Raw genomic sequence first — 24,161 nt, forward strand, 5'->3', positions numbered from 1 at the left:
GAGCATAGGCTATGCTTGTTTACTTCTGTTCCTGAACTGTCTACCAGTTTAATCATATGGAATTGTCCTGTTTGTAAAGGTAATACATCAGCGCCTGCAGTAGCACCAGATCCAGCAACATGTCCTATAGTCCCAGGACAAGAAACTATCCTGGAAATTTCAAAAGGACGTTCTGGGCTTGGTCTCAGCATCGTGGGTGGAAAGGACACATTGTTGGTGAGTAACTGTTCTTTGCGGAGGATAGGGAGGGTGAAAGCGGGGAGCATATAATTCCTGGGTGTGAATTGAACATACTGATTGCTATAACCTAAAAGCAAAATTAAGAAATACAAAATATTGTCTTTCTCACAGTGTAGTAAATAATGCAATATAATTAAATAGTAACGGGAGGTAGTTTACCAGGTAAGGTTAGATTACACACATTACTTCTACAAATCCAAGTTGGTAGTCCATGAGGAAAGATGACAACTTCTTTTCCACAGTGGATATTAAGATCTCAAGTAGAAAGTTCCACACACAATTGAAAGTTAATCAATGTGAAGCAAAAATACATGAGCATACTAGCTAATCTTCCATGGCATTGTCCACCGGTAATCTATGGTCTGGAGCATGGCTGTGGTTTTCAGCTGCTAAGATGTAGCTGTGCTGAATGTGGCCTCTCTCGGTAAGGCCACTGCCCAGATCTTCCCTGTGGAGAAAGTGGGCACATCCTGAAAAAATTAGACACTAATTGTGAAGGGAAATTTCTGTATATTGGCAGCTAATTGTAAATCCACAGCTCCTCCCCTTAGGGGAAAAGTCACTGACGTAAGAAAACTACTAGGTCTAAGCATTTAAACAAAGCTTTAATCAACTGTTTTACAACATGGAGATCTAGTTATGTCCTTCACTAGTTCCTGTTAAGAATGTCCTGTGCAAGCTGGGCCCGTGCCCGAGTATTTATACTCTCCCTGGACAGCGCCACCCGCAGGCCGCTCAGGTCATTCATGTCAGTCACATTAACAAGGTCAGAGAATCCAGCAGGAAATGACTGGTTTACTTTGTCTTTTGTATGTCGGTATCAGGGTTTGAATCCTCCCTGCAGCCACTGTCAGTTCATACGATAACCATTTTGACAATAAGGACCCCTGCAAAAAATAAGGCAGCTGATGCCAGTCCCTTAGGTGTCTGTAGTTTACAGGATTCACTGTACTATTAATCCCTGAGAGCCCAACCCAGTACTGCCAGGCCTTAAAGTAAAGACTTAAATAAAGGTATTGAAAGATAAAAGATAACTCAGTGGGTGAATTTAATTGGCCCAGAAATTTGGGTCGGAGGCTTCCCGCGTATGCAAGCCTCCGATCTGCACTTAGCTAGCGCGCCGGCCATTGTGCTGTGGGCCCGCGTGGGATTCTGATCCTGGGCCTCCTCCAACTGCTGCACGCAGTGCTTGCGTATCCCAGGGGCGCAGAGAGCCAATGGTAGCAGGGAAATGCCCATTCATAAAATTGACAGGAAGAGCTGTCAAAACTATAAATACTATAAGCCCCAAAACATAACTAAAACATCAAATAAATTTTTTTTAATCACATTTTTAAAATAACTATAAATTACATAATAACTATTTTAAACAATTTAAATTTTTGAAAAAATTAATTACATTTTCTAACGGGGCTAAAAATAAACTTACCTTTCTTTAAAGTATTTAAAAATAATAAACCTGTGGAAAAAATGTATTAATTTTAATTAATTCACCACTTGTTAAAAACAGGCCTTGCGCCTGCTTTCCGGCACGCGCTGCCTCTCCGGCGTACGCGTTCGACCTGTGAACCCCTTCCTTTAAGGGAACGGAAGTTCCAGTTTCCCGCGCATGCACGAAACTGTTACTTTCGTTGGGCCTACGGGTGAGTACCCAGCGCGTACTCACTCGTGGAGACCCGAATTTCTGGGCCAATATGAAATATGTAATTTCTTAACTTTTTTTGTTCAAAACTCTATTTCGGACATTGGAAGTTTCATTTATTGAGGGGGGAAAAATGGTGAATGGAATTTTGAGTGATTTAATTTGTTCACCTTTTATTGGTAGGTTCCTCCTGAATGGTCATTCAGGATTAGATATTTTCATTAGTCCTTAGCATAGAAACATAGAAGATAGGAGCAGAAGATAGGCCCAGGAGTAGGCCATTCGGCCCTTCGAGCCTGCGCCGCCATTCAATGAGATCATGGCTGATCATCCAAATTCAGTACCCTGTCCCTGCCTTCTCCCCATATCCCTTGATCCCTTTAGCCTTAAGAAATATCCAACTCTTTCTTGAATATACTTAATGAACTGGCCTCCACCGCCCTCTGTGGCAGAGAATTCCACAGGTTCACCACTCTCTGGGTGAAGAAATTCCTCCTCATTTCAGTCCTAAATGGCTTACCCCTTATCCTTAGACTATGACCCCTGGTTCTGGACTCCCCGGCCATCAGAAACATCCTTTCTGCATCTAGTCTGTCCAGACCTGAGAATTTTATAGGTTTCGATGAGATCCCCTCTCAATCTTCTAAACTCCAGTGAGTATAAGCCCAATTGACACAATCTCTCCTCGTACGTCATTCCTGCCATCCCAGGTGATCAGCCTGGTGAATCTTCGCTGCACTCCCTCCATGGCAAGAACGTCCTTCCTCAGGTAAGGTGACCAAAACTGCACACAATACTTAAGGTGCGGTCTCACCAAGGCCCTGTACAACTGCAGCAACCGCCTGCTGCACCTGCATGCTTACCTTCAGCGACTGGTGCACAAGAACACCCAGGTCTCGTTGCACTTCCCCTTCTCCCAATCTATTGCCATTCAAATAATAATCTGCCTTCCTGTTTTTGCCACCAAAGTGGATAACCTCACATTTATCCACATTATAGTGCATTTGCCATGTTTCTGCCCAATCACCCAACCTGTCCAAATCGTACTAGAGTTTCATGACATCCTCCTCACAGCATACCCTCCCACCCAGCTTTGTGTCGTCTGCAAATTTGGAGATATTACATCCAATTCCCTCGTCCAGATCATGAATATATATTGTGAACAGCTGGGGTCCTAGGACCAATCCTTGCAGCACCCCACTAGTCACTGCCTGCCACTCGGAAAACGACCCGTTTATTCCAACTCTTTGCTTTCTGTCCGCCAACCAGTTCTCTATCCAAGTCAATACCTTGTCCCCAATCCCATGTGCCTTAATTTTGCACGCTAACCTCTTATGCGGGACCTTATCGAAAGCCTTCTGAAAGTCCAAATACACAACATCCACTGGTTCTCCCTTATCTATTTTACCAGTTACATCCTCAAAAAATTCCAGTAGATTAGTCAAGCATGATTTACCTTTTGTAAATCCGTGTTGACTTTGTCCGATCCTGCCACTGCTTTCCAAATGCTCTGCTATTACATCTTTTATAATGGACTCTAGCATTTTCCCCACTACCGATGTCAGGCTTACCGGTCTATAATTCCCCGCTTTTTCTCTGCCACCTTTTTTGAATAGTGGGGTAACATTAGCTACCCTCCAATCCATGGGCACTGTTCCAGAGTCTATCGAGTTCTGGAAGATGACCAGCAATGCATCTACTATTTCTAGGGCCACTTCCTTAAGTACCCTGGGATGTAGATTATCAGGCCCTGGGGATTTATCGGCCTTCAGTCCAATCAATTTTCCTAACACCATTTCCCTACAAATACTGATTTCTTTCAGTTCCAGCCTTTCATCAGACCCTATGTTCCCCGGCATCTCTGGGAGGTTATTTATGTCCTCCTTTGTGAAGACAGAACCAAAATATGTATTTAGTTGGTCTGCCATTTCTTTGCTCCCCATTATAAATTCCCCCGATTCTGACTGCAAGGGACCTACGCTTGACTTCACCAATCTTTTTCTCTTTACATATCTATAAAAGCTTTTACAGTCGGTTTTTATGTTCCCTGAAAGCTTACTCTCATATTCTATTTCCCCTTTCTTAATTAATCCCTTTGTCTTCCTTTGTTGAATCCTAAACTGCTCCCAATCCTCAGGATTATTGCTTTTTCTGGCCAATTTGTATGTCCTCTCCTTGGATCTTATGCTATCCCTAATTTCCCTTGTTAGCCACGGTTGAGTCACCTTTTTTGTTTTATTTTTATGCCAAACTGGGATGAACAAATTCTGTAGTTCATCCATTCGGTCTTTGAATGTTTGCCATTGCCTATCCACCGTCAACCCTTTGAGTGCCATTCCCCAATCATTCCTACCCAACTCGCTCCTCAGACCATCGTAGTTTCCTTTATTTAAATTGAGGACCCTAGTTTCTGAGTCAACTACTTCATTCTCCATTTTAATGAAGAATTCGATCATATTATGATCGCTCCGACAACAAGATTGCTAATTAATCCTTTCTCGTTACATAATACCCAGTCTAAGATGACCTGATCTCTGGTTGGTTCCTCAACATATTGGTTCAGGAAACCATCCCGTAAACACTCCAGGAATTCCTCCTCCACAGTATTGTTACTAATTTGGTTAGCCCAATCTATATGTAGATTAAAGTCACCCATGATGACTGCTGTGCCCTTATTGCACGCTTCTTTAATTTCCCTTTTAATGCCATCCCCAACCTCTGCCTTACTGTTTGGAGGTCTATATACCACTCCCACTAATGTTTTTTTCCCCTTAGTATTTCTCAGTTCTACCCATACAGATTCCACATCATCAGAGCTAATATCCTTCATTACAATTGTGTTAATCCCTTCTTTAACCAGTAATGCTACCCCTCCTCCCTTTCCTTTTTGCCTATCTTTCCTGAATATTGAATACCCCTGGATGTTGAGTTCCCAGTCTTGGCCGTCCTTGAGCCACGTTTCCGTAATCCCAACCAAATCATATTCGTTTACCTCTATTTGCGCAGCCAATTCATCCACCTTATTACAAATGCTCCTCGCATTAAGACACAAGCCTTCAGGCTTGTTTTTTTAACGCTCTTAGACCTATTAGAATTATTATTTACTGTGGCCACGTTTGATTTAAACCGTTGATTTCTCTGACTGCCACTTTTTTGTTTTTTTCCTTCCTATCTTTTGCTTTTATCCTTGTTTCCCTTTCCTCTGTCTCCCTGCTCAGGTTCCCGACCCCCTTCCATTTTAGTTTTAAACCTTCCCCCACAGCACTAGCAAGCACTCCCCCTAGGACATCGGTTCCAGCCCTGCCTAGGTGCAGACCATCCGGTTTGAACTGGTCCCACCTCCCCCAGAACCGGTTCCAATGTCCCAGGAACTTGAATCCCTCCACCTGGCACCATTCCTCTAGCCACGTATACATCTGAAGTATCCTTCTATTTCTACTCTGACTAGCACGTGGCACTGGTAGCAATCCTGAGATTACTAACTTTGAGGTCCTGTTTTTTAATTTACCTCCTAACTCCCTATATTCCGCTTTTAGGACCTCATCCCGCTTTTTACCTATATTGTTGGTGCCTATATGCACCACGACAACTGGCTGTTCACCCTCCCCTTCCAAGATGTTCTGCAGCCGCTCGGAGACATCCTTGACCCTTGCACCAGGGAGGCAACACACCATCCTGGAGTCTCGTTTGCGGCCGCAGAAACGCCTATCTATTCCCCTTACAATTGAATCCCCTATTACTATAGCTCTACCACTCTTTTTCCTCCCATTCTGTGCAGCAGAGCCACCCCTGGTGCCAGGAAGTTGGCTGCTGCTGCCTTCCTCTGATAAGCCATCTCCCCCAACAGTACTCAAAGTAGTATATCTGTTGGAGAGGGGGATGGCCACAGGGGACCCCTGCAGTACCTGCATGCGCCTAGTACTCTGCCTCTTGGTCACCTGTTCCTTTTCTTCCTGTCCAACCTCTACCTGCGGTGTGTCCAACTCCGTAAACGTGCTATTCACGATGTCCCGAGCATCATGAACGCTCCAGTATGCATCCAATCACAGCTCCAGCGCCGCAATGTGGTCTGTCAATAGCTGCAGCTGGGTGCACTTCCTGCACATCATGTTGTCAGGGACACAGGAAATGTCCCTGAGTTCCCACATCTCGCAGGAGGAGCAGATCACAGGGCCGGGCTGTCCTGCCATGACTTACCCTTTAATTAATTGAGTTTAAATTAAATCAATCAATCCCACTAATTACACTACAGTTAAATAGTTTACCAACAGTCCCCGCTACACCAGAGAGACTGTAGAAACTATAAAACAGAGTTAAAGTTTAAAAAAAAAAGAGAGAAATACTCACCAACCAATCACTTACCTGCTTCCTGCTGACGTCACACTTGGATTACTTTTTACCTCTCTCCCGGAACCTGGATTGGTACGCCTCTGGTGATCCCTCGCAGGTCCGCTGCCTCTCCGGTCTCGGGGCTCTGGGCCTCGCTGCCTTGGGCTTCCCTTTAAGTAGCTCCGCCGCCTCTGGTGATCCCTCGCAGGTCCGCTGCCTCTCCGGTCTCGGGGCTCTTGTAATTGGCAGGCAGTTTCCAGCCCCTTTCTTTACTGTTGATTCATATGTTCCCTACCTCACTGCAGTTCCAAGTACAACTGCCAGTGAACTGAATATGTAGGAAGGATCTATTTTTGCATGATAGCTAGATAGAGAGATAAATAAATATATTACCTGCTTGTTTTTTTTTTACCTTGCCAATGTTTTCCTTTTACTTTGTTACTGAGATGTTTAATCTTGATTGCTGTTAAGATATAATGCTGCTGTCCAGAGGACTGGTGATTAGAATGAGAGGACTGATGAAACTCAAGTGAATATTGATGTTGATCCCAGGTTTTACAAACTATGCTCATAATAAAAAATAATTGCACCCAGTCAATGCCCCCGGGTTAGGGAGAGATCAGGTAAGGCTCTCAGTAACCTCTAGTCAAATAATTTCACTACAAGCCCACTGATTCCCACAGCTCCCTGGACTACACTTCCTCCCACCCCGCCTCCTGTAAGGACTCAATTCCATTCTCCCAGTTTCTCCGTTACCGCCGCATCTGCTCCGACGATGCAACCTTCCACATTAGTGCTTCCGACATGTCTTCCTTTTTCCTCAACCGAGGATTCCCCTCTACCGTGGTTGACATAGCCCTTGACCGTGTCCGTTCTATCTCCCGCACTTCTGCCCTCACCCCTGCCCCTCCCTCCCGGAACCATGACAGAGTTCCCCTTGTCCTCACCTTTCACTGCGCCAGCCTCCACATTCAACGGATCATCCTCCGCCATTTCCGCCACCTCCAACGTGATCCCACCACCAAACACATCTTCCCCTCCCCTCGCCTTTCAGCATTCCATAGGGACCGCTCCCACCGAGACACCCTAGTCCATTCCCCCAACACCCCTTCCCCTTCGCCCGGCACCTTCCCGTGCAAGCGCAGGAGATGCAGCACCTGCCCTTATACCCCCCCTTCCCACTGTCCAGGGCCCCAAACACCCCTTCCAGGTGTAACAGCGATTTACTTGTACTTCTTGCAATCTAGTATACTGTATTCGCTGCTCACGATGTGGTCTCCTCTACATTGGGGAGACCAAACGCAGATTGGGTGACCACTTTGCGGAACACCTCCGTTCAGTCGGTTAGGGTGACCCCGAGCTTCCGGTCGCCTGTCATTTTAATTCACCGCCCCATTCCCACTCGGACCTCACCGTACTCTGGCTCTTGCATTGTTCCACGGAAACCCAGCGTAAGCTCGAGGAACAGCACCTCATCTTCCGATTAGGAACTTTACAGCCTTCCGGACTCGATATCGAGTTCAACAATTTCAGATCATAACCTCGGCCCCCATTACATTTTTACATATATTTTTTATCCACACCTTTGTTTTGTGCCCTTCCCCCCCCCCTTTTTTTCTCTCCCACATGGCAGCTGTCTCATTCTGCCAGCGCATTTCACACCTAATCTAGAGCTGTCTTTTGTCTCTTTACTAGTCCTATCACCATCTCGTCTCGTTTTGAATACCTCCTAATGTCTCTTCACTTCCCTTTTTTGTTCTTTCATCCCCATTTCCCAGCCCCCAAACTGGCCTTTTTATCTGTTTCATTTCCTGTGTTTTTTCAGTTCTGACGAAGGGTTTCGAACTGAAACGTTGACTCTATTTCTCTCTCCACGGATGTTGCCTGGCCTGCTGAGTTTTTCCAGCATTTTCTGTTGTTACCCCTAGTTCAATAGCCTGCTGACACTTGCTGTTGAGGCTCACACATGAAGGATGGCCAATTGGGTGAGGTACTGGTGGGTCGCTGGCACCTGTGAAACAGTACTCCAGCACCAGTTGGATTGGGCTAACCAAATTAGTAATAATACTGTGGAGGAGGAATTCCTGGAGTGTTTATGGGATGGTTTCCTGGACCAATATGTAGAGGAACCAACCAGAGATCAGGCCATCTTAGACTGGGTATTATGTAACGAGAAAGGATTAATTAGCAATCTTGTTGTACGAGGCCCCTTGGGTTGGAGCGATCATAATATGATCGAATTCTTCATTAAGCTGGAGAATGAAGTAGTTGACTCAGAGACTAGGGTCCTGAATTTAAATAAAGGAAACTACGATGGTCTGAGGCGCGAATTGGGTAGGATTGATTGGGGAATGTCACTCAAAGGGTTGACGGTGGATAGGCAATGGCAAACATTCAAAGACCGAATGGATGAACTACAGAATTTGTTCATCCCAGTTTGGCATAAAAATAAAACAAAAAAGGTGACTCAACCGTGGCTAACGAGGGAAATTAGGGATAGCATAAGATCCAAGGAGAGGACATACAAATTGGCCAAAAAAAGCAGTAATCCAGAGGATTGGGAGCAGTTTAGGATTCAACAAAGGAGGACAAAGGGATTAATTAAGAAAGGGAAAATAGAATATGAGAGTAAGCTTGCAGGGAACATAAAAACTGACTGTAAAAGCTTTTATATATATATATATGTGAAGAGAAAAAGATTAGTGAAGTCAAGCGCAGGTCCCTTGCAGTCAGAATCAGGGGAATTTATAATGGGGAACAAAGAAATGGCAGACCAATCAAATACATATTTTGGTTCTGTCTTCACAAAGGAGGATACAAATAACGTCCCAGAGATGTCGGGAAACATAGGGTCTGATGAAAGGGAGGAACTGAAAGAAATCAATATTTGTAGGGAAATGGTGTTAGGGAAATTGATGGGATTGAAGGCCGATAAATCCCCAGGGCCTGATAATCTACATCCTAGGGTACTTAAGGAAGTGGCCCTAGAAATAGTAGATGCATTGCTGATCATCTTCCAACATTCGATGGAATCTGGAACAGTACCCATGGATTGGAGGGTAGCTAATGTTACCTCACTATTCAAAAAAGGTGGTAGAGAGAAAACGGGGAATTACAGACCGGTAAGCCTGACATCGGTAGTGGGGAAAATGCTGGAGTCCATTATGAAAGATGTAATAGCAGAGCACTTGGAAAACAATGACAGGATCAGACAAAGTCAACATGGATTTACAAAAGGTAAATCGTGCTTGACTAATCTACTGGAATTTTTTGAGGATGTAACTAGTAAAATAGATAAGGGAGAACCAGTGGATGTGGTGTATTTGGACTTTCAGAAGGCTTTCAATAAGGTCCCACATAAGAGATTAGCGTGTAAAGTTAAGGCACATGGGATTGGGGGCAAGGTATTGACTTGGATAGACAACTGGTTGGCAGATAGAAAGCAAAGAGTTGGAATAAACGGGTCTTTGTCCGAGTGGCAGGCAGTGACTAGTGGGGTACCGTCGGGATCGGTCCTTGGACCCCAGCTGTTCACTATATATTAATGATCTAGACAAGGGAACTAGATGTAATATCTCCAAATTTGCAGATGACACAAAGCTGGTTGGGCGTGTGTGCTGTGAGGAGGATGCTGAGAAACTACAGGATGATTTGGACAGGTTGGGTGATTGGGCAGAAGCATAGCAGATGCAATATAACGTGGATAAATGTGAGGTTATCCACTTTGGTGTCAAAAACAGGAAGGCAGATTATTATCTGAATGGCAATAGATTGGGAGAAGGGGAAGTGCAACGAGACCTGGGTGTCCTTGTGCACCAGTCGCTGAAGGTAAGCATGCAGGTGCACCAGCGGTTAAGAAGGCAAATGGTATGTTGGCCTTCGTAGCAAGAGGGTTCGAGTACAAGAACAAGGATGTCTTGCTGCAGTTGTACAGGGCCTTGGTGAGACCACACCTTGAGTATTGTGTGCAGTTTTGGTCGCCTTATCTGAGGAAGGATATTCTTGCCACGGAAGGAGTGCAGCGAAGATTCACCAGACTGATACCTGGGATGGCAGGAATGACGTATGAGGAGAGATTGGGTCGATTGGGCTTGTACTCGCTGGAGTTTAGAAGAATGAGAGGGGATCTCATTGAAAATTATAAAATTCTGGCAGGACTGGACAGACTAGATGCAGGGAGGATGTTCCCGATGGTCGGGGAATCCAGAACCAGGGGTCACAGTCTAAGGATAAGGGGTAGGCCTTTTAGGACAGAAATGAGGAGGAATTTCTTCACCCAGAGAGTGGTGAACCTGTGGAATTCTCTACCACAGAAGGCAGTAGAGGCCAATTCATTAAATATATTCAAGAAGGAGTTGGATATATTTCTTAAGGCTAAAGGGATCAAGGTGTATGGGGAGAAAGCAGGGACTGGGTACTGAACTTGGATGATCAGCCATGATCGCATTGAATGGCGGAGCAGGCTAGAGGGGCCGAATGGCCTACTCCTGCTCCTATCTTCTATATTTCTATGTTTAGGAGGGGGGAGAAAAGAGAAAACTGGAGAAAAAAATGATAACATTGGCAAACATTAAAAATTCAATATCATTATAGTTCTGGAAATAGTGCAGGTTATTGATGTACAATTCGCATTGAATGTCTGCCTCAGACAATGTAACATGGGAAGTTGCAAAGCGATGGCTTGAAAAAAAGTTTTGTTTGGCACGAATTACCTTAAAGGTAGAAATTCTGAATTGTAGTTATAGCAGCCAGACATGTGATCTGTACAAACCGAGCCAGCATTATGGCCTGTTCGTGCACCTGGGCCTTGCAGGACAGGAAACATCCCTGGAATGACCCCTTTGGGTAATGTAAACTGTCAATAAATTACAATTGCTAATCTGTTACTTGAATTCCCGCTTTCAAATTCAAAAATAAACATTGTTTGAACACATTTCCTGCTGGTCCACAGCCAGGTTTATAGAATTATGCACACAAATATTTCATCAATTTTTTTTTTGCATTTTTATAGTGCATTTAATGTAGGAAAACATCCCAAGGCACTTCACAGGAGCATAATAAGACAAATGAAGCTAAAGAAAGAGATATTAGGACAGGTGACTAAAAGCTTTGTCAAAGAGATAAATTTTAAGGAGGGTATTGAAGGTGGAGAGAGAGGTGGAAAGAGAGGTTTAGGGAGGGAATTCCAGAGCTTGCGGCCTAGCTGGCTGAAGGCATGGCCACCAATGCTGGGACAAAGGGAGTGGGGGAAGCACAAGATTTGGGAGAACGCAGAGTTCTTAGAGGGTAGTAGGGCTGGAGGAGGTTACAGATAAGGCCATGGAGGGATTTGAACACAAGAATGAGAATTTTTAAATTAAGGCGTTGGTGGACCAGGAGCCATGTAGGTCAGACGATACGGGCAGCAGATTTTTGAATGAGCTCAAGTTTATGGAGGGTGGAAGATGGGAGGTAGACTAGGAGAGCACTGGAATAGTTGAGTCTGGAGGTAACAAAAGAAACTGAGGCTGGCTGCTTGGAACAAGGGCTACGCTCTTTACAGCTGGCTGACGATGACTGTAAAAAGCCCATGCTTGCTGGCTGAAAGGTTGTACAACCTGAGCCATGGGATCACTGGAGCCATCTTCGAGCAGACCTTGGAATACTCAACCAACGCTTGTGCTGCCTGGACAAAAAAGAAAGACTTGCATTTATATAGCGCCTTTCACAACCTCAGGACGTCCCAAAGCGCTTTACAGCCAATGAAGTGTAGTCACTGTTGTAATGTAGGAAAGGCGGCAGCCAATTTGCGCACAGCAAGATCCTGCAAACAGCAATGTGATAATGACCAGATAATCTGTTTTATTAGTGATGCTTATTGAAAGATATATATTGGCGAGGACATCAGGAATAACTCCCCTGCTCTTCGAAATAGTGCCATGGGATCTTTTACATTCACCTGAGAGCAGACAGGGCCTCGGCTTAATGTCTCATTCAAAAGACTGCACCTCCAACAGTGCAGCACTTCCTCAGTACTGCACTGGAGTGTCGGCCTGGATTTTTGTGCTCAAGTCTCTGGAATGGGACTCGAACCCACAACCTCTTTGACTCAGAGGTGAGAGCACTACCAACTGAGCCACTGGCTGACATGTCTGAGAGTTTTCTGCAGTACAGCCCACAGAGAGTGTCCCAGATTATGGTCGTCTGCTGCATTCTACGCAACTTTGCTGTGCAACGGGGACAGCTAATGGAGCCTGCACAGCGAGGAAACCTTTTGCCATCTGATGAGGGATTCCAATGACTGTGAGGATGCAGACTACACCATCTTAGTTGCTGCCAAGGCAGTCTGTCCCCATTTGGCTTTCTGGCACCATGTCCAGCATTGCTTGAGGGGATGGTGAAACAGCAGATGTGCCATCCTGTGAGGGCAACATGTGCCATTCCCATGGAGCTGCAACTCCTCATTTCCACTGATATTCGGGAGAGTAGATCTGTGGCAGAGTAAAAATTCCCATTAATACGTCCCCAGGCCTTTTGAAGGCAGTGGAGATGTTGCTGCAGTGAATGGCATCAGTTTGAGCTTTGATTAAAGCTGCAAGAGCTGGTGACAGACACAGCGGCATTCATAGAGGTGCCACATACTCTGTGATGGACTGTTGATGCCTTGCGCCAGAGCGCCACACAAACTAGAAGTGGGCTCCTACATGCTCTTAGGCATGATATGACAGCGCCTAGGCAGGCTGTCCAATACCTCAAACAATTGCTGATGCACAGAAAGCATCAGAAATGTGAATGCAGTTGGCAGAGGAGTGAAATAAAAACAGAAATTGCTGGAAATACTCATCAGGTCAGCCAACATCTGGAGCGAGAAACAGAATTAACGTTTCAGGTCAATGACCTTTCATCAGAACCGTTCTGCCTGACCCGCTGAGCATTTCCAGCATTTTCTGTTTTTATTTCAAATTTCCAGCATCCACAGCATTTGCTCTGGCAAAGGATCATAGAAGCATAGAAATGTATGGCACAGAAGAGGGCCATTCGACCCATTGTGTCTGTGCCGGCCGAAAAAGAGCAATCCAGCCTAATCCCACTTTCCCGCTCTTGGTCCGTAGCCTTGTAGGTTACGGCACTTCAGGTGCATATCCAAGTACTTTTTAAATGTGATGAGGGTTTCTGCCTCTAGCACCCTTTCAGGCAGTGAGTTCCAGACCCCCACCACCCTCTGGGTGAAAAAAGTTCTCCTTAACTCCCCGCTAATCCTTCTACCAATTACTTTAAATAAGGAGTGAAATGCTTTCCAGTTGCTACCAGGTAAAAGCACAATGCTGTTTGGCTTCTTGTGAGGGCATTAGCAGTAGGTGAGTGTGATATTCTAATGAACAGGGTTAGTGCAGCTTGCCATTGTGATTGGAGGAGAAGCATGTGGCGTGGGGGAAAGAAGTGTTTACAGTGCTGAGGGGCATTGGTGGGGGGGGGGAGCGTAAGTGCTGGGGCAAGGTATAGCCGCAAAATAGAGATAGCAAGACATCTTGCTGTCCGGGTAATGTTGTTGAAGCACTTGCGGCACTGCCCCCATGCCCTGTGGGTGATGGTCCTGGTAATCTGCCACCTTCTTCCAGTCCTGCTACAGAGTCCTACCTGGCACCTTCCTGCAATCCAAGAGGATGATGGCCTGCCTGCATTCTCTCATCTGCTCAGCAAGGACCTCCACTGCTAACTCAATAAATCTAGACGCTCTTGACTGAGACATGTTGCAGCCCAAATCTTCCAAGAGCAGCAAAATGTTCGAGTTTTGAGCTGCAGGCGTGCTTTAAATAGGTGCCAGGCCTGCCAAAAATTCCAACCTCCAATCTGGCAGAGGGCCCATCACTGCTGGAAATGCAGGAGCAGCCCATTAATGCAACTTTAACAAGCCCATGCCATCAAAATGGTCCGGGCTTCAGACTGCTGACATTGGGCAGCGGTGGCCTGATCATCCAGCTATATATAATGTGTGTATATACATTTATTTTTTTATAAGCATATGGAAGGATTCCATTGTAATGAATGGAATGAAAATAGATGGGTTCTATAACGGGCTGGTGATCTACTTGGCCAGATTACCGACCAGGCAGTGAAGATGAAAATCTACCCCACAGTTTTAAGCATATGGCCATCACATTCAAGTGTCACACAACAACAACAATTACTTGCATTTATATAGCATATGTAATGTAAAAAAAAAGTCCACACCTTGTTATAGATACAAAACAGTTTGAAAGAAACCCAGTCATTGTGTCAGCATCTCGAGGATTGAACGTGAGGTTCTGGACCAGTACACTTGTAAAAACTATTTGAGCCTCTAGTTTTGATATCCAACTACAGAAGATTTTTCTATTTCCCACTGCCATTGCCTACTATTTCTTACTGTAAGTACTTCAGGGAACAAATTGAGCATTTAATGAATACCACTGGGATTTATCTAAACTGATTAGGAAAGCAGCTTCCAGATGTGTACAAATTCTGGTAATGCTAAATGATAATTATGGATTTATTTCAGGACGCAATAGTTATTCATGAAGTATATGAAGAGGGTGCAGCTGCTAAAGACAGCAGGCTCTGGGCTGGGGACCAAGTCTTGGAGGTGAGTGCAGCAGTGTTACATTATATTTTGGAAATGCAGTGCATAAGAACAAAATATTACAGGTAATGGCAACGGGTCCCTTTTTTCGAGCTAGCTACCCACCTTCTCACCACATCACTCAACCCTTTTTCTCTCCAGAAATACACCCATTTTCTTCTTGAATCCGTTGATACTAACTACTTCAGTGGCCTTCCCTAATAACTAATTTCAAAAGTCTAATATGGGGTAACTTGGCTCTTTTTAGTTTTCATTCAGTTCACAATTTTCTTTAGCACACGTTCGAGCCACAAATGTTTTAGTTTACAATTAGACACTTTGAACCATCACCTTTTATATCTTTCCAGAACATATACATCCACAGAACTGCCCTTTGCGCTTCTGGACAAGCTATTGTGTTGAAGAAAGATTTAAATGTAGAGTTTCCTTTCATCATCCTAATAAATGACTGTTCCCTTGTTTACAAGACCTCAAAGACACTGAAACTTCTGCTACAATAACAGAGTGAGATTTTTTCCTTTTAAAGATAATTCTGGGTAAACGATTTTATTATTTTACTGGAATAATAAATGACTGAACAATGTATTTTGGTGAAGAGGGAAGAGGTGAGGAAGTAACAGTATAACTGCACAGCTGGACAAAGGATAAAAATCCAACTATTACATTACTTGATAAAGTTAGGAATTATGTTTATAAAACTGCGATTATAGTTAGGTTGATCAAAAGTACTTGACTGGAAGCTGAAGCAGTTGGGTCACAGCTGCTTAACTAATGCTGCTGTGTCAAGAAGTAAAGCGAATAGAATATCACCAGCTGTATATATTCCTGGAATGTCTGTTAGACTGTGAGAAACTGCTAACTTGCCCGTTAGTGCACAAGGGTAATTACTCCAGCTTTGTGTGCTCTAATAAACACCAGGGTCAAATTTCTGAGGCACCTGTCTTTGCTGTGGTTGCCTTTACCTGAAAACAGTTGTTCCACAATGTTTGCAAAGAGAAGTAATACATAGCATTTACAGCATAGAATCGGGCCATTCGGCCCAGCAGGTTGTTTATGCCAGTGTTTATGCTCCACACGCGTCTCCTCACACCAAATATGTGTTTACCTGTACATTCTGTGGTGTTCTTATGTTATTAATAGAAAAAAACATATTTATAGCTGTTGAAAAAGGAAATTATTTTTGCCTAAATTTTATGGTAAAAAATGTAGCAAAGAAAAATTGTGCATGAAGAGAAATGACTGTCGAATTCAAACAGCTTGTTTCAAATGTTTTAATGGAAAATGAAATGTGGCTGGAGAATATAAAATAATCTATTGTTACTGATCTGTACATGTTCAAGCAGTTAGCATCACAGCATAGCCACTGAACATGCTGACATTGTGTTACATGCTATGTCAGTTACTTTAAGAAAAGTTAATCAAATTGTGAACAGGTTTAATAAGTGGCCCATTATTACCAAAAACTGGTTTCTTTTTTAAAATGGGAATGCCAAGACCCATCCATCTGTTCTGTTCAATCATCTGTAAACACTGAAGTGCCCACTAATGAGAAGATTAGACAAGTGACTTCCTGGCATCAGACATTGAAAAATGGCCATATCAAAAGCTGTAAATGTGCCTGTGCGTGCATATCAAACCACTGAGCTGTCACAGGCAGGCTGAATCAGCTTTAACAGATAGTGCTCGGCTCCTTAAGGGATTTTACTTCCCCTTTAATCTGTTTTGCTTTATACTGCAGGGTTTATTTTCATTTTATAAATGCTACATTAATAGCACCAGGATTAATATTGTTTAGGAAACTAACTTATTTCTCACTCTAGTAGGTTAACCTAAAAACAATTTATTCATTTTATCTCCACTTTCTCTCTCTCTCTCTCTCATTATCTTTCTTATTTTTTTTGCAACCAAAAAACCTTCATCATAATCCCTTGAAAACAGATGCAGTGTCAAGAAAGGATAAATTAAATGGGAGTGACCAAAATCTCGACTGAAGAGATGGGATTTGAGGAGGTTTTTGTAGGAGAGAGGTGAAGAGATGGAGGGGTTTAGGAAGGAATTCCAGAGGGTAGGACTGAGGTAACCGAAGGCTCCATCGCCAATGCTGGGGCAAAGGGAAGGCGATATACAAGAGTGCTGGAGCCAAGAGGAACTGAGTTCAGAGAGAGTATAGGGCTTGACTTGGGTGTAGCGATGGGATGGGGCAAGGCCAAGGAAGGATTTAAAGACAAAGACATGGATTTGAAACTTGATGCAGTGGTGAACAGGGACCAAATGTAGGTCAGTGAGGACTGCGATGAGGGGTAAGTGGGGCTTAATGCATGACCGGGTGCTGATGGATTAGAGTCTGGAAGTGACACAGACATGTATAAGGATTCATAGCGACAGAGGAGCTGAGATAGGAGCGTGGCGTTGTTGTAGAGGTGGGAAAAGGTCATCTTTGTGATGGAAAGAATATGGGGTCTGAAGCTCAGCTAAGGGTCAAAGAGAATACTTAGGTTGCGAACACTGGTTCAGCCTGAGAATAGCTGGGCAGACAGTGGAACCAGTGGCAAGGGAGTGGAGTTTCTGATTGGGGGGTCAAAGACGATGGCTTTGGTCTCCTCAAATGTTGAACTGGAGGATTTTTAAAAATAAGTACTGTAAATGTTTTCAAATTCACTTACCTGTCGTAGGATGGATACCAGAGGAGCTTGAGAGACCTGAAATTGCAGGGACACCCAGTGGACAGATCATTTAACTTCACCATTCCAGGCTGTCACGTCAATGAGGAAATCTGACTAAAAACATGATGGGGCAGGTGTACAGACACAATTAACCTGGAAAAATGCATAGCCATTATTAACGTAGGACTTTGGAAACAAAAGATGGCAGATGCCTTTGGATTGGAAAATTGCAAATGTCACTCCATTATTTAAGAACCGAGGGGGGAATTTTAACATGATAAAACAGATGGGTTGGAGGCAGCGGGAAATGAAAGTTGTAAAAATCTAAAACCCGCCTCCAACCTGTCCTTTTCCACCTTTTACTCAGGCAGGATGGGGGCGGGTAGCCAACTTGCTGCCAGGGGGGGCGGGTTGGCATTTTAAATATTATAATGAGGCCTGAAACCTTTGCTCTAACCTGTTGTGCAGGTTTTACAGCTGGTGGCCAGGGATCCCAGGCCTTGGGATTCCCGGTAGCTGCAGCAAGCTGAGAACAGCCTTGGGGGCCTCCCCCCCCAGGGATTGCAACTCAGCCCCGGGGTCAAGAATCGGAACCCCCCCCCCCCCCCCCAAAGCTTGGAACCTGTCAATTAGGCTGGTTTCCGGGCAGGGAACTACATCTACTTAGTCCCCCTGTTCCGGGCGGGAAATCCCGGCCAGAGAGAGGGAGAAAGCAGGCAAGCGCAGACCTGTCAGTTTAACATTAATTGTGGGGATCTTATTGGAATCTATCATCAGAGACAGACTGACCTTAGTATTATGAAAAATATTCACTGATCAAAGAGAGTCTGTATGAATTTGTCATGGGTAGGTCATGTCTAACCTAGTTGAATTTTGGGAGGAGGTCACTAGCTTGGTGATAGGAAAGTGTCTATGGATGTTGTCTATGTTGACTTCCAGGCATTTGATAAGGTTCCATACAAGAGATTATTAGCAAAAATAAGAACACATGGAATTTGAGGTAACCTTGTAACATGGGTTGGTAATTGTTTGGGAGGTAGGAGACAGAGAGTAGGAATAAAGGGTTTGTTCTCTGATTGGTGGGATATGACATGGTGTTCCCCAGGGATCTATACTGAGGTCTCAGCTTTTTACCATAGATGTAAATAACTTGGATATACAACTCTCTATTTCTTCATCTAAATTGCAGATGACACTAAGTTTGGAAGCACAGTAAGTTGTGTGGATGGGAGCATAAAGTTACAAAGGGACATAGACAGTTTAAGTCAGTGCCAAAACAATGGCCTGTATTTTCCGATGCCTACGCGAAGCGCACGCGCCGAGAACCGGTATTTCCGATCTGTCAAGAATGCTCTTGACAGATCGGACGCCTACCCTGGAGAAGGGCCTCTGCAAGCGGACAGTCCTGCTTTCTGCAGAACCTCCGCCCGCTGAAAACCCTTAGAAATCTTACTCCTGGCAAAAGCAGGCGTGAGGCCTGCTTTTACCAGCATAAGAGTTGAAAAAAGTTTTTTTTTTTTTTAATTTCACTCAATTATAATTTAAAAATACTTTTTAAAAAAGGTAAGTTTATTTTTAGTTATTTGTTTAAAATATTTAATTTATTGTAATTTTAAGTCATTTTAAAAACTTTTTTATTTATTTAATGTTTTACTGTGTTTTTGGGGTGATCTCCATTCATATATTTGACAGGTCTATCTGTCAGAAGTATGAAGGGAGATTCCCTTCTCCTATTGGCTGGTCTGGCCCACGTGATCCCAGGGACGCTTGCGAACTGCTTGCACCTCTGGGATACGTGGGCCCTGCGCATTTCGACTTTGGAGAGGCCCAGGAGCAGAAGTGTCCGGACCTCAGGAGCCCTCTGGTAAGTTTGTAGATTCTTTTCCGCACGCAGGAAGCCTCCAATCGGAAATTACAGGCCAATATTGCAGATGGAGTTCAATGTGGGGAGTGTGAGGTTATCCACTTTGGATCTGAGAAAGACAAATCTTAATATTTTCTTAATGGTCAGGGACTAGGAGCTGTGGAGGAGCAAAGGAATTTCGGTGTCCATGTACATAAAGCACAAAAAGTAATCAAGAAGGCTAATGGAACGTTGGCCTTTATCTCAAGAGGATTGGAATACAAAAGTGAGGAAGTGATGCTTCAGTTGCACAGAGCCTTGGTCAGACCCCCTCTGGAGCACTACATTCAGTTTTGGGCACCGAACCTCAGGAAAGACATTGGCATTGGAAGGGATACAGCGCAAATTCACGAGAATTATTCCAGGGTTTAAAGGGTTAAATTATGAGGACAGGTTGCATAAACTTGGCTTTTATTACCCTGAGTTTAGAAGGTTGAGGGGTGATCTAATCAAGGTGTTCAAAATGATAAAGGGATTCGATAGGTTAGATACAGAGAAACTATTTCCACTGGTGGGGGGAATCCAGAACAAGAGGGCATAATCTTAAAATTAGAGCTAGACCATTTAGGACTAAAATCAGGAAATATTTTTCACACAAAGGGTAGTAGAAATCTAGAACTCTTTCCCCAAACGCTGGGTCAATTGAAATTTTCCAGATTAAGATAGAAAGCTTTTTTTTAAGTTAAGAGTATCAAGGGATATGGAACAAAAGTGGCGTTGAGGTGCAAATCATCCGTGATCTAACTGAATGGCGGAGCAGGCTTGGGGTGCTGAATGGCCTACTCTGTTCCTATGACATATCATTTTTAATAACATGTAGATAGATACTAGCTGATTTCCTGTGCTGTTGTTGATGAAGCACAGTACTAAGGTACTCTGTATGGGGAAGTGGTCTACATTGGCACATCTTGAGATCAATTACAGACTAATTACAGCTGCTAGTAACACTCTGGCTCCTGCTCTGGAAAAAAAAGTCAAGTTATCAAGGTTTTAAAAAAAAAAAAAAAACTGATAAAGGAGAGATGACTGGCTTTCTTTGTCTTTTAATACTTGTGACATTTGGAAGTCTGATGGCTGCATGCTGGACGCCAGACTTTTATATGTACTAGTGGACCCCCCGTGATGTTGCTCACTGTCAGAGGGCATGCTGCGTTATAATGATGGGAGTCTTACACAATATGGCGTATATTGTAACATGCTACAGTTGATCTCCCATTGAATTTATCATAAAGAAAATTATTTATCACTATTTAAAACGAATACCTCATTATAATTGAAAAGTAAACAGTATTAATAAACAAATCAAAGATTTGTAACACCATATAGAATCATACAGCACACATGTGAAAGTTACCATTGAATTTGCTTCCACCACCCTTTCAGGTAGTGCATTCCAAATCATCATAACACGCTGCATACAAAAAAAGTTCTGCTCATCTCCCCTCTGGTTCTTTTGTCAGTTACCTTAAATTTGTGTCCTCTGGTTACCGACCCTCCTGCCAATGGAAACTGTTTCTCCCTATTTACTCTATCAAAACCCCTTATAATTTTGAACACCTCAATTAACCCTTAACCTTCTCTACTCTAAGGTGAACAATCCCAGCTTCTCTAGTCTCTCCACATAACTGAAGTCCCTGATCCCTGGTACCATTCTAGTAAATCTCCTTTGCACCCTGCTTTTTAACGGGGTTTCTTAGGTTATTAATGGCACTTTTCTCTGTAAACTCCCAGCTTGGGGAAAAATCAACATAGACACCAATTTCACAAAATTCTTGCATTTAGTACCTAATATTGAATGCTAATTTGTTGCTTGGCATGTCTCTGTTTTATGAATCTTCAGTCAATCTAGTGCAAGTATATAACACACAGAATGTATGAGTTAAGTAGTGAGATGCTGTGTGAAACTGGAATGGTGACAGACAATCAGTATATGCATGCAGCTCATTCTACTATTCTAGGTGGATGTTTCTAGCATGTGCCTGTCACACTTAAAAGTATCCCTCTTTGTTACAAGTGTACAAAACCCTTTAATATATCTATCTATTAATAGCAAAAGAAAGTCAATGATTTCCTCCTAGTTTTTCTGACTTTGAGGATAGGTATTTACAAGCAGCTCCAATGAACAAAGAAACAATTAGCCCCAGATTGTGCGATATATACATAATCTAAAAAAGTAAACCTCATAGACCAGGTTAATCTGGGCTAGAGGGTGGTAGATAATTGGACCAAGAGAACTGTGATGTTAGAGGCTAGAAGAGACCAGAGGAGGAAAGTAAAGTGGGGTTAGAGGCTGGAGGGGAAACAGGAGGATTAGAGGCCAGGGAGAGTAGCAAAGATAGAGCAGGGTTAGAGGCTGAGGTTGAGGGGGGAATGGAGAGAACAATTAGAGGCCAGGGTGAATGGCAGAGGTAGAGCAGGATTAGAGGGTGGGAGGGGGGATGGGGGGAATGGAGGGAACTATTAGAGACCGAGGAGAATGAGGAACATAGAGCAGGGTTAGTGTCTGGAGGAAAGGATAGAGGAAAAATAAGCATAGTAAGTAACCAGAGGAGAGCTAGAAACCCAGCGAAGAGTGAGGAGAGAAATGATGGAGACTGGAGTGGTGCAGGAGTCCAGGGGAATCATCTGCACTATCTCCCCAGTATGGTAAGCCTGCCCAGCTGTAGGTGGGGAAGAGGCGAGAGGAGAGGGACGATGATTTGAGGGGCAGGGAGGAGAGTCAGGGGAGGAGTGAGGAGGGGGCCTTCACTCACCAGTTAACTGGTGGTGTAACTTCAGCAGAAGAGTAATAACCATAAAACTCTAGAAATAGTGATTTTGGGACCTGTTGTGCCTAAAAGTTTGGGTGTACGTTTACGAACATTCAGAATTGGTGTAAAAGCAGGAAACTCGTGTTCTCTGGTCTTTTGTATGGGGTGGAGCTATGTTAATGAGCTAAGTTGGGATTTGGCAGAAGTAACTCTGGAGCGAAGCAGATGTTTGAGGAAATTTGTGCGTTGCGAGGATCTGGTGTAAAACTAGCGTAAGTCACTCGCGCGCCGCTTTCCTCAAAAATCTGGCGCAACATGGCTCTTATGCCAGTGTTACACTGAAAATTACAAGGGAATTCCATGCCAATAGCTTTTACATAAGTCCATGAGGAGTTAAGTAGCTAAGAAAGTAAATATGCCATAATGGCATTTTAGTCCTTATGCTGTTGAACTCTATTTGGTGCAAATAGAGTTCAACTCCAAAATCAAAGGGTTTAAGCTTTACGTGAGATGACAGGGAATGACTAATCTTCTGTACAATTGTTCCATTCCGGCTTTTAACCCCTAGTAGAAATTTGCAAGCATTGTTTTGAAGAGGGTGTGAATTTTGAAAGCTGAAAAGGTGTTTAGTTCCTGACAGCCAGCACTAAATTATTTGGATTCCTGAAACTGGCATTAACAAATTTTATGTTGGTCAAGTGTGCCATCTATTGGAATCCTGTTGAGGTGTATTCAGCTGTTCTGAGAACATTTGATTAGCCTCTGTAGATACAATATTTAACACACAACCCATTGAACAAAAGGTTGTAAAAATAACCTCAAAACACAAACTTCAATGTTGTGCTCGTAATTTAATGTAAATAATAAATAGCAAAATAACAGCTATCAGACTGGGTATTTCAACTATACTTCAAAAAATAGAGTGTACAGTGATATGTAATCACTTTATTTTAAATTTGAATAGAAGGGAAGAGCGAAACCTTTTCCACATTTGGACAACAAAACACGATGACCCAGATTCACACTTGCACCTTTGAACTATTGATTAAAAATAAATATGTATTGCTATAGTGGAGTGATTTGTGCTCAGAATTCCCTACAGAGAGTTCTGAGTTCAGTCACACATTGGGTGAAGTATGGTACAAAGCTGAGGCACTTCCTCAGTAGACAGATGAAAAATCAGAAAGTTACACTCGGCTCTTTGTGGCCAGTTACAGAGCAACATTGGCAGATAGAAGGGACATCAACTCATTAAATGATACACAATGCAAGAAGCCTAAAGAGAGGGAGAGAAATAATGTGTAATTCTGCAGTTTAACCTCAGTACAATCTATCTATAAAATTAAGAAGTTTGCATCTTACTTGTGTGCATCACGCAATGTCAGTAGGGCATAAATCATGCTGATTCATTCAAATTTCACATTCACCAAAAGGCAACCCTCCAAAAATCATTGACACTTATTTCACTATTAGTTAAGAAATTTCCATTTATAAAAAAAGAAACCAATCGCATTCCTGAAAGAGATTTTTCCCTAAATCTTGGTCACCACAACAAATTCCTAAAAAAAAACTTATAACAAAAACATAAAAATTCAACAATTATGAAAAGAAATCACAAAAGTTACCAATGAATTCACCTGTCCCCTTTTCTAGTACCTAAAATATATTTTGCCTTCATGGACATCCTCCCTCTTAGGGCTTTGAGTTTTTCTTCTGTTATGTTCCCAGACCTTTAGTTGGGCCTGTAGTGTATGTACCCGTCTACCTTTAAGAGAACTATTGTATGTAACCGTTCACCTTTAAGAGAACTATTTTAGGTGTGGCACTACTTTGTTTGGCTTCTGTATACGGTAATACCGACGGTGACCACACCAGTATATAAGTGTTGTGCCAGGAGTTATTGGGCAGATTCGCCCTGACCTTCGAATAGTAAAGTCCTGTTTTAAGTTACTCTTGGAGTCTGTGTATTAATTAACTAAACAACCCACAGACTTTACAGTGGCGACGAGTCCGATCGTACCCTGCGGCAACAATA

General features: G+C 43.3%; 1 protein-coding gene across 8 annotated transcripts in view; it reads left to right on the top strand.

Annotated features, from left to right (window-relative positions):
- Window positions 1-24,161, top strand: part of patj (PATJ crumbs cell polarity complex component) — a 471,326-nt gene that overhangs the window by 376,630 nt on the left and 70,535 nt on the right. For 7 of the 8 annotated variants that reach the window (XM_085982870.1, XM_085982876.1, XM_085982869.1 and 4 more), the window contains 2 exons: window positions 80-216; window positions 14,730-14,813. In XM_085982870.1, coding sequence (XP_085838996.1) covers window positions 80-216; window positions 14,730-14,813 — 221 coding nt within the window. The remainder of the gene's footprint in view (window positions 1-79; window positions 217-14,729; window positions 14,814-24,161) is intronic. The other variant, XM_085982872.1, reaches the window with a different exon arrangement.

This window comes from Somniosus microcephalus, chromosome 3, assembly GCF_052327205.1.
Source record: "Somniosus microcephalus isolate GS21.2 chromosome 3, FLI_Smic_1.0, whole genome shotgun sequence".
NCBI lineage: Eukaryota > Metazoa > Chordata > Chondrichthyes > Squaliformes > Somniosidae > Somniosus > Somniosus microcephalus.